The 17,947-nt window shown below is 38.5% G+C and overlaps 1 protein-coding gene and 1 long non-coding RNA gene across 3 annotated transcripts; one reads left to right on the top strand and one right to left on the bottom strand.

Moving 5' to 3' along the window:
* The first annotated feature begins 228 nt into the window (after positions 1-228).
* Positions 229-5,659, top strand: LOC131354963 (uncharacterized). Of its 2 annotated transcripts, none has more exons than XR_009204800.1 (3): positions 229-313; positions 2,068-2,821; positions 3,888-5,659. It is a non-coding gene; the product is annotated as an uncharacterized LOC131354963 (long non-coding RNA). The 2 variants fall into 2 exon arrangements; XR_009204801.1 differs by lacking the exon at positions 3,888-5,659 and having other exon boundaries at positions 2,068-2,276; positions 2,420-3,108.
* A 3,203-nt stretch (positions 5,660-8,862) lies between these two features.
* nr4a2a (nuclear receptor subfamily 4, group A, member 2a) lies at positions 8,863-15,487 on the bottom strand. Its single transcript, XM_058391116.1, has 8 exons — positions 15,203-15,487; positions 14,488-14,596; positions 13,263-14,185; positions 12,669-12,798; positions 12,195-12,358; positions 11,482-11,684; positions 10,777-10,955; positions 8,863-10,043 (listed from the first exon to the last, which is right to left on the bottom strand). The coding sequence occupies exons 3-8, from the start codon at positions 14,181-14,183 to the stop codon at positions 9,787-9,789; spliced, it is 1,854 nt and encodes a 617-aa protein (XP_058247099.1). The 5' UTR covers positions 14,184-14,185; positions 14,488-14,596; positions 15,203-15,487; the 3' UTR covers positions 8,863-9,786.
* Between the last annotated feature and the right edge of the window lie 2,460 nt (positions 15,488-17,947).

Raw genomic sequence — 17,947 nt, 5'->3', positions numbered from 1 at the left:
GCGGCAAAGACGGGCCGTCTATAGGATCCGATCCCCGTACGCAGAGACAGTTTAGCTTGTCGTTCTCGGTTCACGAATGTCCACTGTGCATCATTTTCCCCCTGTTTTTCCTGTTTTATTGTCTGGAGAGAAAGGAGGGGCTCGGGGCTTTGTGGTGCTCATTGTAATTGGTTTTCTGCTTGAACTTTCAACATCAGGCATGTCAAAGCAGAGAAATATTCCCCCTACCCCCTCTCACCGGAGTCACTGGCACACACGTCTCTGCTTTGTCGGATAAAGAAAGGAAAGGTTGAAGAAACATAAGGCCAAACAGGTATGGGCTTTGACAGATCAGTGCTGTTATCATTTCGTAAATAAAGCAATAGTTATTTATATTTATTATTTAATATAATTTAGGTATTTATTTATTTATTTTTTTTTTAAAAAAGCATGAATTACTTAATTAATCTAATTTAGATGATTAAAAAAATGTTTGAAAACATTTGGAAATAAAAATCATAATACAGGTGATGGACCTGGTAGATGATAGTGACAGATTTATGAATTTATTGCCCAGATTTGTAAATGAAGCAATATTATGATTATTAATATTTACTCAGCGTTTGCATTAAACTGAAATGAAGTGGGTTTAGATTTAAAAGCTGTTTGGCTCTGGGCAGAAACTCCACAAAACATAAATCCTGCCCGATTTACTCAAAGGAGATGCATTATTCCTGCATGGGTGTGTTCAGAGAGGGAGGGAGAGAGAGAGAGAGAGAGAGAGAGAGAGAGAGAGAGAGAGAGGGAGAGAGAGATCTGGCTGCTAGAGGCAGGGAGAGTGAGAGAGAGACAGACAGAGAGAGAGAGAGAGAGAGAGTACACTGGGTGAATGAGACTAGGATCACAGGTTCAGTGTAAGTGCACGCTGATGCTGAGTGAAAAGGATCTTGATCACAGTGACATTTTGAATCATGGGTCATGAGTGTGTGATGTGAAAAAGAGGAAGATAAATGATGTGTGTGTGACGTTTAACCTAATGAGTATAATGTTCTCTAGTCTAGGTAAATCTTGCATTGTTCTTATTAATCACAAGATAATATGCATGTGTGTGTGTGTGTGTGTGTGTGTGTGTGTGTGTGTGTGTGTGTGTGAAAGCACTTCACCTCACAGTCCCTAATGTACCATTTAAAACCAGCCTCCTTATGCAGGTTACCCTACTACTCAGGACTATTTTAATCTCTCTCTCTCTCTCTCTCTCTCTCTCACACACACACACACACACACATAATCACTCTGCATTTCAGTTAGATGAAAAGATCCACTTTAGGTTTTTAACAAAATGATCATTTGTATTTAAATGAACAATTGCATTTTTATTGGGGGCAAACTGGGAGGTGTGTCCACTATGTTAAAGTCTCTTATGTGAGATTAGCACTTGAAATTTAGATATTCATTTCAGCAAGTTTGTGTATTTAGAATAGAGCTCAGGTTTGGTCCAGTAGGTAAACTGGGACTTTTAATATTCCTTGATTTTTAGTCTATAGCAAAGAGCCATAATTCAGTAAATTCGTTGAAATATTATTAAAGTAAACGTATAAACGGAAACGCAATTCTCATGTCTACAGAAATACATTTTTCAGCTGTGATATATGTCTTTAAAACTGTGTTGAATTATTATAATCCTTATTTATTTCTCCATGATATAATTAACAGTTCCATCAAGTAATACTAGAGAACTGGAATGCGGATACGTTTGTGGTTCACATACCAAATTTAATCTCTGCTTTTCCTTCAAATATATATCACAGAGGTTACCTGCCATAAACATTACTACATACACTAATGGTGAAGGTGTCCTGCCATGGACCAGTGTCCCATCCAGGGTATATCCATGCCACACACCCAGTGTTCCTGGGCTAGTCTCCAGAGCCATAATGACCAAGATCAGGATAAAAATCTTACTAAAGATGACTGATTGAGTAAAATATCTCAGTATATCATGAAGTATTCAACCTGCCAAAACTCAGGAATGGTTTGAAAAACATGACAGAGAGTTCACAGTGCTGACTTGGCCTCCAAATTCCCCAGATCTCAATCCGATAGATCATCTATCTGATGTGCTGGACAACAAGTCGGACCCATGGAGGCCCCACCTCACAACTTACAGGACTTAAAGGATCTGCTGCCTGATGTCTTAGTGCCAGATACCACAGCACACCTTCAGAGGCTTTGTGGAGAGCATGCCTTTACAAGTCAGAGCTGTTTTTGTGGTACAAAGAGGACCAACACTATATTAGGTAGGTATATTACAAAAACCTGTAAAGCTGCACAACAAGAAAAATTCTGTAATTAACTTACTCATAATTACGCACTCTGCCCATTCCATGCAGTCTAAAGAGTTACAATATCTGTAAATACATTATTCTCCCTGTGTTCACAGTGTGTGTGTGTGTGTGTGTGTGTTAATGAATTGCATGGTGCGTTGTTGCTGACCACTCCTAAAATGATAATGTGACAACATCCATCAGGAATCAATGGTAAGCAACAGGGTGAGCCAGGGCTGGCGTTGCTGTCATTATAGAGTAAATATTTATGAGTGGCACTGACTGATTCCTTTGGCTTAGTCAATCTTTTTCCAGGGGAGATGGTGAAATGATCAGCTTCACACTCTGGAGCTGTCCCTCCTGCTAATGGCCATCAGAGCAGGACACGGAGGTTTGATTTCCACATGCAGCGCCATCATTCACAGCCTGTCGCTCCTGTTCATTCTCCATACATGGCTGCCGGATTGATCGTCTGTTTAGTGCTATGAAGGATAGAGTCGAATAAAGCGACAGAAGAGGTGTGTGTGTGTGTGTGTGTTTTGGGGAAGAGGTGTTTGTCTTGTAGGGCAATTTCCTTACTATAAATATGTGACTGAAAAAACATCATCTTTGAAAAGATTTAAGTCTAGAGTTTTAGTAACACTTCAGATATTTTATTATTGACATTAATTCATAGACAATAATTGCATGAAGGTTTGAAATACTGCTGTTTATTTACTTTATTTACTGTTCTAATGTTTTCAACTTCTCCTTAATAGCTATTGTTTCTATATTATTTCATCTAATAATGAAATAATCTAATGATTGAACAGTGGAATTGTGTTCCTGATATACATTAAATATATTTATATAATATATATTATATTAAAATGTTAAAAAGATGCTCTGTATTATAGGGAACATTACCAAATAAATGAAACAAAGCAAAAATGAAAAATGTACATATCTGTTAAAACAACTCTAGCCTATCTGTTCCTATCTGAAGGCGTTTCCACCCACAGAATGGGATTTTATTTTATTTTTTTTTTTTATGCTGTGTAAACTCTAGAGAGTTGAGCATGAAAATCACAGGAGATCAGCAGATTCTGAAATACTTAAACAAGTCTCTATAGCACTGACAGACATGCCAGGGGCAAGGTCAATCTGATCACATTGTTTTTCCCCAATCTGCTGTTTGATGTGAACATTAACTGACCAGAAGCTGTAGGAGTTCATTTGTGTTATGCATTTGTGCTGCTGCCACTTGATTTACCGATTGGATAATTGCATGAATGAGTAGGGATACCACTGTTGCTAATACATTTTTGAAGATATATAGGTCTAATCTAATCTAATCTAATCTAATCTGAGGCCAAAATCAGTACTTACTCTAATTCAGTGCTATTAGCACACCATATATTTGTATTAAACTTAATACTAGCCTTGTCTTTGAATCTTTTACTCTAAGCTTAATGGCTTTACCCTTCGAGTGTACCTGAGTCTGAGTGTCATTAGGATCTGATGAGAAGATAATAAGTTCCGTAAAGATTTAAGTTTAAGGATTTATTCATTCATAACTACAACTGTTTTGTTGCTCTGTCCTAGAGATGATTAACCCCACAGTCTGTGAGTTTCGATTCCTGGAATTTCGTTACCTAGCAAGTACTCTCTTTCTTCTTATAACACAATATGATAGCATAACTGTTTATCTTGGTGTATGGCGGTTATAGCTTCATGTTAACTTTCATTTATATCTTCTATCTGTTACTATATCTGTTTTTCTTTTCTCTTTCAGAATTCGAAGTTCATCCTGTTTTATTCCATAATGCTCAGATACAGTATAGCATAGACCAGCTATCTAAAGCACTGGCTTCCACCTGGTCCTGGACAAGCCTCTGTCCTGTACATATTTGTGTTTTCAGTGCTCTCAGCACACCCGATTAAATTAATGAAAGATTATTCTAATTATTTTCAGTCATTTGATTTGGATAGTCCAAAGTATGTACTATACAAACCATCACAAAGCAAGCTATTTTAACGACATTCTGTTTTAAATATCATAAAGTGTATCAATAGACGCCCTATGCAGATGGATATTATTGTTATAATAAATATTCAGCAATCATAAACCGGACCATGTGAAAAAAAAAAAAAAGCAAAGCAAAAGTGATGAGTTCATTTTAATTTAGCCGTATCTGCTAAACATTATCAACCATAAACTGGAGATTTATTGTTTAGAAATAGATAATAGAAGTCACATATTCATCAGGTTTTTGTTGATGATGATAAACTTTTAAATCACATTTTATTACGTGTGACCTAACGGCAATGAATTACTAATACAACTGAACACTTGTGCCCATTGTAGTTATATTTTTCTTTTGTTAACAGAAACTGAACAGCAGTACCTCATATGAAACTGTTATGTAAGAAAAAGTGGAAGTGTTGCTTAAGTTCTTTGCTCCTTGGTCACAAGAGCAGTGCAGGGATGTGCCCATCTGAACCCTTCCTCTGATTGCACTGCACATTTTCTGCTGAATCGGGCCACTTTACCAAGTGCTGGACGTCACTCTGATGTGACCCATCTGGTGACCCCTACTCACTCAGGGCACACTAAGTTCTACAAAGTATTGCTGTACCGTTTAATGACAGTGCTTTAGACCTCTTAGTACTAAAACTAGGCCTCTCGGGCTCTCTGCTGGCTCTTAAAGTGGCCTGCTGCATTATAATTTCGCAGCTCTCCGGCTACCTGTCTGTGCACTTAAGAAAGAGCGGCTGTGGGATCTGCTTTAGTGCCGCATGCAGGGCTGAGCATGTGTTATTTCTGTGTCTCCGGTGTCATCTTTCTCTTTATCTGCAGAAGCAGGCGAGGAAAGGGAGCATGAGAGCACATGATATTTCCTCATTTCCCTCCATAATCTGTCAGTCTGGATGAAGGCAGTGTAAAAAGGCTACGTCTCCTTATTTTAAACTTCTAAAAGCTTGACTGAAAATCCCTTAACATGTGTAATTCTCACAAGTCTACATGTCCTCTTTTTTTTCACCCCCATTGTGCGCAGATTAGGCTTTCACCAACCAAACCGATTACTTCAGTCAACACAGAGTGAAAGCATCCCCCCCCACACACACACACACACAGATCTGCTAAATGTCAGCAAAGCGCTTTTGAGCGCAATCTTAATTTGACTTGGAATTAGTCTCTTTTCTCTTTTTTTTGTGCCAATGATCTAATTATTCAGACAGGTCTCTGCTTTGTGAGAACATCATGTGAAGAGAAGCCCATGACATTGCTGAGAGATAGAAAAATAGAGATACACATAAAGAGGGAAAGGAAATGATGCTGTGCTGGATCCTAAATGAATCGTATTCACCATCTAAGTGCCTGGATTCCGCACCTTATACGTATATATATATATATATATATATATATATATATATATATATATATATATATATATATATATATATATATATATATATATATATATATCCCGTAAGGAACCGCTGCATGATTGAGCAATCTCAATAAGGGCACTAAATTGTACTATTCCTTACTGATGAGAATTTATGCTCAGACACACACCTTTTCAACACATACGACTTCATGTATGTATCTTTTACATCTAAAAGTGTTTATAGTGTACCTTTAAAGCTTTAATCTAAAACACAACTATGATCTAATTATGTAGCTTACACCAAATTCATATTCCTTGGTGAAAGATATATATTATAGATATGAAGGATAGCACCATAGTGACAAGAAAAAGTACAGCTTTTTACATTTTATCTGAATAGTAGCTCTGGTTTGCACTTAGACAAGTGTACCTGGATGTTAAGTGACAACTGACTGGAAATTAATAAGTATAAAAACCGATTTAATGTATATTGATTATTAAATTAAATTAATGTTTGTGTGTGTGTGTGTGTGTGTGTACTATAGAAATTCCGTCAAGCTTCCAGAGAGTCTCGAAATTATTTTCCACATTCTCACCCAATCTGGCAACCAGTAATTATTGAGTTACAGCATTCGCTCATAGTCAGTAAACACTGGTCAGAGTGGGGGTCTATCCAGAGCCTATCCCAGGAAGACTGTGCGCGAGCCCAGAATACACTCTGGATGTTACACCCGCCAGCCCATGACATGGCACAATGTACACACACACACACACACACACTTAGACACTCTTTCACACCTAAGGGCAATTTACCGACACTATTCCAGCTGCAGGCATGTAGGAGAGCCAGGTGAAGCTCCGAGCTCAGGGTGGAGCTGTGCGGCTGTAACACTCCCCGCTGCGACAAAGTGCGCCACCTGATTAACTAAAGGGTTCGAACATTTCCCAGTAATAATGTTAATGCAGGGAAAATATTCCCAGTTGTTGAAATAACACCGACACTCTTGAATTCACAGTTAACCCGCGTCTCCATGCGTTTTAGAAGTTTTGTAATTTGCTTGACATAATAAATTTAACACTATATGTTCAGTCAAGGATGTGGAGTTTTATTTATTTATTTATTTATTTAATTTTTTAAAAAAGCGCATTTTTATTCTGGAGTTTTTCTCTTTTTCCTTTTCAGCCTCTAGATATCGATGTCAGTGATGAATATTAGAGATTAATATGAGTACACTGGTACAAGACTGAGACGGAGACTTTTATGCGTTATAGAAAATAACACGAAATGTGAGAGCAGAACATGCAAGTATTTACCCGACTGCCGTGCCAGTGAGAGCTTTGCTTTAAGTCTTGCTTCTAAGTTTAATTAATTATACGGAGATGGGAACAGGCATGCAAGCAACGATAATGTGATGTAACAGATTTCAGACAAAAGCCTTATCTCGGTATAATGTTACAGACAACAAGCTAATCAGCATTTTAGCCGTGTTTTATATAAAATTATAAAATATCTCTTTAGATAAAATGTATTGCGCATGTCTCCAACATTCCTAAATGACTCATATTTATACATTTTTGTATTTCAAATTAAAGCTGAATTAGGTTTTGTATCCTGGATATAAGACTTGTGCGAATTTACTGACAACAAAAAAGACTATATGGATTTTTTAAAAAGGTGTTCAATGAAATTACGCATGAATAAAATGCCACGCAGAAAAGACTGGACGATCAAACTTTAGCTGAGCTTTAGCTGGACTGCTATAATGTAAATATTTTGGGGGGGATAGGAAGTTGTGTTGATTTGATTTGATTACTTGTTGTCAATTTGCAGTTATTTCGCTTACATTGTCAGTGCATGACATCAGTCATTACATCACTAAAGATTCATATCTGCAGCCTTTTCATTTTTCTTTCCGTCACATGTTTTCAGTTTATCTTTTAAATTGGGGAGAAATCTCAAATCTGTCTCTAGGCGGTATATTTTAGATACATTTATTCCCAAGCTTGATTGTGGTATTGTGGTTAAATGTCACCAATGATGGACTTGCAGAGAAACTTCATCTTTTTGTGCATCGTGTGTTTTTCCCCAAGGCTTTAAAATGCATTGAAAAAAATAATAATAATTGCGGAGACTTTTTTTTTTTTAAATATATATTTTTTCTTATTTTTATTAAAAGGTCTTGACTAAATGACTTTAACTCCGTTTGTGTAAGTTTGAATAAAACCCACTGAACTTTCTGAGCTGAGTTTTGAACTGTTTTTTTTTTACTTTGTTATTGTCGGTGTCCTTTATAGTTTCCAAGATATCCGTGAATATGTGAAAACCACAACTGTAGTTTAATTGTCGGGTGTTTTATGAATTATGATAATCCACACTGCCGAGTTTATTTTATTTTTTTTTTTGCACTATGAGGAAAAAAAATAAACCAATCAAATGATTAAAATGATTAGTTTTATTCGGGAGGGTAACTGGAACTTTAAATATCTTCATAGTTTTGCTTTGTATTCGTGAATTAGTGAGAATTCTTAAGACTTATATATAAGGAGGATTTTTTTTACAATCACATTAAATTCTCTCAAATATGAGTTTTGCCATAAATGACTAATTGTTGTTTTATATTTGATTAATCGACTATAAAACGAATGATATCTAAATGTCAGAAAATAATTTCTTTTTTTTTTTTAAAGATCAGCTTCGGCTATTCGTGTTGCACTGATCCCAAATTACCTTAATGTCCGTTTGTTTATATAACTGTCCCGTGATCTGATTTGTTTAAGGTTAACTTGATCATTAAAATCCTAATAAGAAGACATTTTGAATAACTCTATTTAAGCATGAATAATCACTGTTTATTGTTTTTTTGTTTTTAAGCGGTTGAGAAAAACTGTGCCTGAAGAAAGAAAATAAATGTTTAAAAGTTTTATTTGTAAACATTAAATATTCCTTTCCGCGTTGAGTTTTATTCGGATTGGGATTGAAATTACACCATAGAAAAGGGCAGTGATGCTCTGCACACACCTATATGAATATATATATGTATATATGTACATATACATATGACGTAACTTCTCAGATGGGAAACGAAATCATAACCGTATCTGACATAAACAAACAAGGACAATGTGAATGTTTCTGAAATCATCCAAACTACACCATGCTTCTAAGCTCTTGGCAACAAAAATCATAAATATAGAAACATTTATATTAAACAGCAACAATACATACAACACATACAAACAAGGAATGGCTGACAGTCTTACAAACACTATGGGTCCTTTCTGATTTTTTTTTTCTTTACCTATATACAGATTAAATATTGTTTTTTCTCCTCCTCCACATGTTCTATACATAAAAGGTGTCCACTACGAATTTTCTCTTTCTCTCGCGCGCGCTCTCTCTTTTTTAATATATATAAAATCTAGCAGACTACATAGTGTCCGGAATAATATTAATAATCATGTTTTATATAGACAGCATCACCTCGATAGCAAGTGCCTATAGTCCTCTACAACATGCGTGGCCTCCTCTCTGATCCTGACAGAAATACACAGGCACAAGTTATTAAAAAAAGAAAGAAAGAAATAAAGAAAGAAAGAAAATGAAATAAAGAAACATGTCCTCTTTATACACTTCGGCGACACTGTATGTGGTATAATACTATTATAGTACATTTAATGTGTGTTTCCCAATGATTTAAAAATGTTTTGGAGTCAATAAACAGAGTAATGTTTTGGAGATTTATTTTGTTACCAGCAGTCCAAGAGTAACTTCAGAACTGAGCCCTCTTTCTTTATCTTTATGGGTCGTTTAATATAATAGCATAAAATTGCAAAGAGGGTTCAAATGAAAATGCATAACTCTCTCATGACTTTGTGTGTGTGTGCGTGTGTGTGTGTGTGTGTGTGTGTTCGTTCCTTATAAATCCCAACATGGACTGCTAAAGTCTTTGATTCGTGAAATTAAAATAATAATAATAATAATAATAATAATAATAATAATAATAATAATAATACAAAACTTCAGTAGCTTTCTGACTCTTAAAAGGAGTCTATGGAAGTTCGTTGAGGTCTTTTTGAGGAAAAAAGTCTCTTTCTTTCTTTGTTGTTGTTTAAAAGGGCAGCGTGTCAAGGAACAGTTTGTCGATTATTGCGGGAGGAGGCACCAGGTCTTCCAGTTTCAGGTAGAATATGCGCTGCAGGCCCTGTGTGCACAGAGTGCGCAGCTCCGGCAGCTTCCCCAGCAGCTTGGACAAGTAGTTCGGGCAGTTAAGAGCAGCGCCGTTAAACGCCACCTGGTCCTTCAGACAGTTCACTATTTTGTTTTGGAGCTCCTCCACTTTCTTCGGCTCCTTAAGCCCGTGTCTCTCTGCGAACGCATGCATTAGAAACAGATTAGCGCGTGAGAAATGATTAGCTGAGAGTCACACATGGATCTTAAAACGTTATGTGTCGGATTTACAGGATTTCAGAAATAAAAGTTTATCATTTGCATACCGCGATGGGAATTAAAAATAAAAGGTGTCAGGGTTTGAGGTTGCGGTCCTGGGGCGGTTAGTGGTTAGTGTTTCCTTTCCTTTATTTTTCGGGAATTATTATTATTATTATAAAATCCAAAACTTATATATGCTGTTTGGTTCATACATTCATATATCATCAAAACTGAGCGCGAGCCGGGAATAGACCTTGGATGGCATGCTAGTCCAGCGCATATGAACACATGCACGCACCCACGCTCTCTCTCTCACTCTCTCTCTCTCTCTCTCTCTTACACACACACACACACACACACGGTCAATTCATTATGCCTGTCCTCGATCATGCACGTGTTGGGGCAAATTCCGTACAGACATTAGCCTGAACTCAGGATCAAACTAAGGACCTGTTTTTGACGTACTAAGATGTACTAATGATACAAGTAAATTAATGGCTGATGTAAATAATCATCAGAGTAAACTCAATATTATTCCCAAAGCACAGTTTTCTTTTCTCCCCGGTGTTAAGCTTATAAACAAATAAGTAAAATAATTAAATAATTTAAAAAAAAAAAAAAGCGACCAAAGTTCTACAGTCGTGAAGGATTTGGAAACATGTCACCGCACCTGTGACCATGGCGAGCGCGGCGATGCAGGAGAAGGCCGAGATGTCCACGTTCATGCTCTGCAGGCTGGAGGAGAACTCCACGATGGCGTCGATCCACTCGCCGAAACCGCGTACACACTGCAGCCGGTGCATCACCACGCCGTTACAGAAGATCAGCTTCCCCTCCATCGGGTTGGACCTAAGAGCAGAATGACCACACTGAACTGAGTACGAGCACGAGCAGCACGCTGAATAAATGTCCCTGCATCCTGAGAGAGTGTACTGAATACTGTATACCTTAGTGTGTATTATTATTATTGCTATTATTATTATTATTATTATTATTATTATTGTTGTTAATATTATTTTCCAAAAAAAAAAAGATTAAAAAAAAAAGTATTAACCCTTAGTAACCTTATTCTTTGTGCTATTTTGGACCTACTTAGTTACTTTATTTATTTATTTATTTATTTATTTATTTATTTATTTATTTATTTAATTGGTTTGGTCAAATATATTTCTTTTCTTAGACAATGTATTAAATGTGTCAAAGAAATTATTATTATAATATTAGTAGTAGTAGTAATAGTAGTTTATATATTATATAGAAGTAACCCATATCGATTTTGTTCCTATTATTATTATTATTATTATTATTATTATTATTATTATTATTATTATTATTATTGTCATCATCATCACCATCGTTGTTGTTGTTCTTGTACCTGTAGGCGAGGCGGAGAACGAAGAGCTCGAGAAAGGCGGACTCGAAAAGCAGGTCCTGGTCCTGTTTGAGCAGTTCGGTGAAGCCCGGGATCTTCTCGGCCCAGCCGCGGATGATCTCCATCGATCCCGTGAGCAGGTCGTAAAACTGCTGTACGTGTTGCGTGTCGTCTCCGGTCAGCTGGTAATCCGGACCCGCGTGGAACTGCGAAGGCAATTTCAATTTGAAACAACGTGGCGGCTTAATGAGCATCTCTTCTAAAATATATCAGCTGTGAAATCGCTGGAGTCCTTTACTCGGAAGAGCAATGACCATGCCCTTTTTCCTCTTCGGGTAATTTAATTCGTGTCTGAACCTGTTTTATTGAGCCTGTATTAATGAGTAAATATGCAGCCTCCTTGAAATGTTTTCATAAAATTTATAATCCCTGACGTTTAACTCCTGATATTGGTCAAATAATTCAGAAATAATTAAGACGAATAAGATTTTTTTTTTTAAATCTAAACCTTAGCTGAAGAGCTCTTTTTTACATTTCACACGCTCTGAAATCACAGAGCACAAAGCCCAGTGTTTAAACATGGCATAGTGTTTGATTAACTTTTGCAATATTGAATTAACACCCTGAAAATACTTGGGCACAAATGAACACTGCACGAATCCATTGCTTTAAGTGATTGTGTTATACAATCAATTAGACAATAAAGTGAGATTCACCCTCGAGTAGTCCAGGTTGGACATGTTGGGGTTTGAGTCCACATGAGCTCTGACCAGCGCACTGAGGAGGCTGACTGGGGGTGAGGAGGGTGCCGCATCAGGTGGACTTTTGGGTTTGGAGGGTAAACGACCTCTCCGGCCCTTCAGACTGGCAGTCCGAACAACTGGAAAACAGAAAAAAAAAGTGCAACGCTTGTGAATCGCTGAAAAATCCCGGCATTTTCCCCACTAAATATATTTCAGATTTTAAAGTTTTAATAAGTGTAGATATGTCTATTATTTTTAATAATATGACACAAATACGATTATTGTAGTTTTTGAACAAACCATTATAAATAGAAGCTTAATTGGGGAAACAATAAAGTTTTGATAAGCATCTCAATCAATCACAGTTTATATGGAGATGCACTGGAGCACTAAACGACATCCGTATATGAATTTAATGATCAGTTTTTTTAATCTATTAATATTTACCTTCTTTAACCATCCCGACAACTAGGCACTTTTGGAAGCGACAGTACTGACACCTGTTTCTCCGGCGCTTATCAACAGGACAGTTTTTGTTCGCCAGACACACATATTTCGCATTCTTCTGCACTGTGCGCTGGAGTGATCAAAAAAAGAGAGAGGAGAAATCTTATTTTGTTATTAGGTCAAATAAAACTTGTGCACAAATTTCTCGTTTGAAAAGAGCTGTGATCAAGCATGATAATCACTAAGAGAACAGGGATTTATCATAGGCACACACAGCAAAGTTACAAGATCATATACAGCGTTGAGTCAGGTTTTACTGTGTTTAATGAAATGTAAGATAGACAGTAGATGTACATTGGGGCTCTCCTTCAGTTCTATTCTGTTCAAATACATCACTGTAAACTAGAATAATAATACAACCTACTATGAACTGTTTTGCACAAAGTCCCCTTATGAACGTAAATAAATAAGTCAACAGGTGCCATGGAAGTAGTTAAACCGCAGTAATAAGGATAACGATGATGATTAGACCGGTATTTACTGACCCCATCCGTCAAATTCGCCACTTCATTAAGACCACTTAATTGCGCTCACCTTGAAGAAGCCTTTGCACCCCTCGCATGTGCGCACGCCGTAATGTTGGCACGCTGCATTATCCCCGCACACGGCGCACATCCCCTCGTTGGACGGGGAGCCTCTGGATGGTGGCGACGGCATTTGCGCGTCAAGGAGCTGATGTCCGTGGCCGAGTTGTAGAGAATGCGGGAATGCGACTCCCGCCTGTTTCCTCACAGCACCGGGCACCGCAAAGCTTTGGCCGTCCAGGGCCCGGTGCGCACCTGGGCCCTCATGACTCATAGCCACATGTAGCGGGCCGTCGAAGCGCATCTGGCAGCTGGACACGGGTGTCCCCGGGGGTGACTGCTTAAAGGAGAAGAGCGAGAGGCGCGACACGGGGTTCTTGCGCTGCTCCATGGAGTGCGAGGCGGCCGCCACGTAGTTCTGGTGGAAGGCGTGCAGCGAGCTCGCGTCCTCCCACACGTGGCTCGGCTGTACGTGAAAGTTAGGGCCGCCGCCAGGCGCGTGTGGTGAAGCAGACGGCTTGAAATAAACCGAGCCCGAGTGCGCCATCACATCCTCCTGCGGGCCCAGATGACCCTGCGGCTGCTGCTGATGAGGGTGTGGGTGGTGGTGATGGTGGTGGTACCCGTGCATGGGCACATCCTCTACTTTAATAGAGGGCTGTTCGGAAGTGTGCGCAGGAGGCACCTGATACAGACACGGCGGAGGTTTGACGTCGTAGCCGGGGTTGTAGCTGTCCACAAACGTACTAAAGCTGGGTAGAGACGTGGTAGCGGCCGTAATCTCGGTATTGGTCAGGTCCATGCTGAACTTTACGAACTCGGGTGTTAGGAAGTCGCAGCTGTACTCGCCGCTGGTGTGGTAGCTGTAGCTCTGCGAGGCAGGACTCGCGCCCTGCGGCGACGAGCCGTACTGAGCCTGAACGCAGGGCATAGCTGCAAAATAATTGTAAAAAAGAAAAATACATGTACAAAATAAGTGGTCAACACTTTAACAAATATGCACAGATTATCAATTTTATTATTACTATTATTGCACAGCAAAATGTCCGGCATTAAATTAACTTTTACAGTGTGCCGCAAGCCTTGTTTTAGTTTTATATTTTACATAAATCTATATTAGTTTTATGCTTTAATCAGAAAAGCATATGGTACAGTTGGCTAAATAAATTCCATTCCACATAATGCCCTTTCATACAACTTTTTGTCCAACTGATTTTCTTATTACATTCCAGTACCTTCAGCCGTGGGACTCTTCCTGGTCGCCACTCAAAATGCACGATGCTGTCAACTTCCGAAAACAAAGCAGGGTTCAAGAAAAGCAGTCCGGTTGCTGGAATCACCTCCCTGATGTAAAACACAACTTTTGAGTCAGATGAGCAATGCCAGTATACTTGAGTGGAAAGTTACACCTGTCACAGATCAGCGCTGACAACATTGAGCTAATTACACTCCGCGACTTCAAACCCACTCTGCAGCCGTAAGAACGCTTTATACAGTAAGTCTGAGAGAGAGGTCAAGTTTTGTATTGTGCGCGCAGAGAAGAATTCCCAGAGTTAAAACGACACTCACAATATCCATACAGTTTCCATTCATGCTTTAAATAAATGCTGCACGCTATATTGCGAGATTATAAGCTTTAGCTGAACACTAATTCAGGCAAATTCAGCCCTGGATGTGTCAGTCAGCATTGGGACATTTGGTAAAGTTTGTTTGTTGCATGTTTGTTGCACGTTGCAGTAAACCAGCAAAAAACTCGAGAAAGTGTCTCTCATTGGTGTCTGCGCGCAATGACACGTCTGCATCCTTATCACATCTCGCTTTGACATTCAAAACGACATACTGTCCACAGATTTGTGAAAAGCGTATCCAACACTTCGCGCGATCATCTACGCGGCAGCTTAAAGAAAAGACGCGGAGAAAAACGCATGCAGAAACACAGCGATGACATACCTTAAATCACCATCAGAAAAGTTGTATCGTATCCATACACTCGCAGGCTGGTCTTGTGGAAAAAAACAAATGTAGACATATATGTGTATATACGTGTGTGAAAATGTCCAGTACGAGCTAGAAGTAAAGCCGGTTAGACGGTGGAGAAAAGCGAGGCGTCCGCGGTGCTCCGCTCCAGACTAGCGCGCCGCGCCAATGTGTCTTTGTTTATGGGAGCGCCGCTCATCGCCACCCACGTGCTCTGGAATTAGACACGTCATCGCCCGCGTCGCCAATGACAACCACCAATCAAGTTTTGCGAAAGGGTGACAGATAGGAAATACCCACCGGAGACCGAGTTTGCTGCGTGGTTTTTATAATGCGTTTCACGATCCCCAATTCATTAAGTCGCTTTGATGCTTGCAATAGGCCTTTGCCTATGAGACAACTTCATCTGAGTGAGTGAGTGAGTGAGGGATGGATGGGTGGATGGATGGATGGATAAATAAATAAACAAACAAACAAACAAACAAACAAACATACATACATACATACATACGATTTTATTGCTACTCAGATGTTTTATATTTCCTGTTTTTTCTATCTATCTATCTATCTATCTATCTATCTATCTATCTATCTATCTATCTATCTATCTATCTATCTATCTATCTATCTATCTATCTAGCTATCTATCTAGCTATCTATCTTATATATTCTGTATATATGTTTATTTCTCATTTTATTTTTTTATTTATTATTATTATTATTATTATTATTATTATTGTTATTGTTATTATTATTATTTTGTATAGGAAGTGATTACAATCATCTATTTAATTTCACATGTCTTTTGTCGTTGTTGTTTTTTCATTTTATTTTGCAGACACAAACCCAACCACTGGATTAGATTACGTTAATGCAAAACATTTGTTAAATGTAAAAACAAAATAAGTGAAAAAAAAAAAAAAAAGATAAATCATTAGGCCTCATTAATATCAACGCATTAGATTCAGGTGTCAAAGTCTACCTCCGGTACAAGAGTAATGGGCGGGGCTATTCGTCCTGTACATCTGCCTCAAACCTTTTTACAAATCCCGTTTAACTTCCCTGTGCCTCCGTAAACACAGCCCCCAGACCCGTGGCTCGGCTCTGCGCCTCTTCATATTCGACTCTACAGCGATATTTAGCAGCTGGGTGAGTCCTGAGCAGGTGGGGGAAGGGCTCATTAACGCCGGGGTTGGTCGTCACTGCCGAACCAATTTAACTGGAAAAAAAAGAGAGAGATGCGACAGGAGGCGACAAACACGAGTCTGACGCAGAAATCAGCGCCTTGACGTATGCATCACAACGGGCCAGGAATAGACTCCTTTATGTCATACACTGCACCTAGCCACAAGTTCTAAGTCCACACAGCCTATTTCTAGCGTAGCCCATTCTATATTTGGCTTCTGACCCTACCACTGCTCACACAGAGGCGGGAATAATACCATGGCAATATGTTCTGATTGACTTAAGACCCGAGGCTATTCATAGGCTGCGCCATGGAGGAGACCCCGTCATTTATTTATATATTTATTCTTTTCTTGTATGCATTGAAATTCATTGATTATCTTCATGAGCACTAATCCTCTGAGGTTTCCTGAAAGAGTGGCTGTTCTGTGGCACGTTTACAGTGTAACAGCTGTATCTTGAAGCTTTGCGCTCTCTGAAAAAGGGGAGGGGGGGTGTTACACTCTCCTCTAGAGGACAGCATTGTTCACCACCCACCCAACACAAACTGGCTTTTCCTGTCATTTTACACAACACACGTTCATTCTAAACCTTAAACACGATTTATACTAAAAGTACTGACATCTAACATTGTGTGTTGTTTAGTTAGGGCACGTCCAGTTACTAAATCACAATTACAGGTACAGTAATCAGCTGGTTCTCAAGTTTTAATAGGCTTTTATATAGGAATGCTGTATTACTACACTCAGCTTTCATTTACCTTTTAAATGAGGAGAAATTACATACAATTGAATAATAATTGCCCATTGGCTCGTTTAATTAGTAAGTGCCTTATTTATATGCATAATTTAATCACTACTCATTGGGGAGGGAGCAAATGAAGAGCAATCAAATCGGACCAAAGTTATTTCCTAATTATGGCGTGTTAAAGGGAGTGGTGAGGCTAATGAGTGTGTGTGTGTGTGTGTGTGTGCGTGTGTAGGTTAGAGGGTTATTACTGTTTTTACTGTCTGCATACTGTCTCCTTTCTTTTACCGTGAGCACAATAAAGGGGCGTCACTAAGGATTTCAGGATACCTTGCATGTATTATTATTAGATGTTTTTCGCCACTGAAAACATTGAAGTAATGGAATTATCCCCCCCCCCAGTGATTGCTGTAGCAATTTCCTTTTACTCTGTTTTAGCATTTTAATTGTTGCATTGCCTTCATTTTTTAAATAATTTAAAATGGAAAACATACATTATATCTAAATATTTCTTTCTACGACTGGCTTGGGTTCAGACAGCATCATGTTTTCCTATACAGTATATACTATGTAGTATGCTAGACTGAAGTTTTGTGCATAGTATGAGAACTTGTAAACCTGAAAAGGAGCACTTTATTCTTATCTGAAAATGTTTCAGCACCCTGGACAGCTCCACTCACTCGAGTGTGGAGGTAAATGCAAAGCTGCTATTCACCTGAACTCAGTATTCAAATCAGGTGGGAAAAAAAAATTAACAAAATTAAATACCAAAAAAAATAATGTTCT

This window comes from Hemibagrus wyckioides, linkage group LG06, assembly GCF_019097595.1.
Source record: "Hemibagrus wyckioides isolate EC202008001 linkage group LG06, SWU_Hwy_1.0, whole genome shotgun sequence".
NCBI classification, from domain to species: domain Eukaryota; kingdom Metazoa; phylum Chordata; class Actinopteri; order Siluriformes; family Bagridae; genus Hemibagrus; species Hemibagrus wyckioides.
Note: the sequence above shows the minus strand (reverse complement) of the source record. Positions and strands in the feature narration are given on the sequence as shown.

Coding starts and splice junctions, on each gene's coding strand:
- nr4a2a (XM_058391116.1), bottom strand. CDS start 14,183: ATGCCCTGCGTTCAGGCTCAGTACGGCTCGTCGCCGCAGGGCGCGAGT. Junction 12,799..13,262: donor GGTGCAAAGGCTTCTTCAAG/GTGAGCGCAATT, acceptor TGATCACTCCAG/CGCACAGTGCAGAAGAATGC. Junction 11,685..12,194: donor CCAACCTGGACTACTCGAGG/GTGAATCTCACT, acceptor TTGCCTTCGCAG/TTCCACGCGGGTCCGGATTA.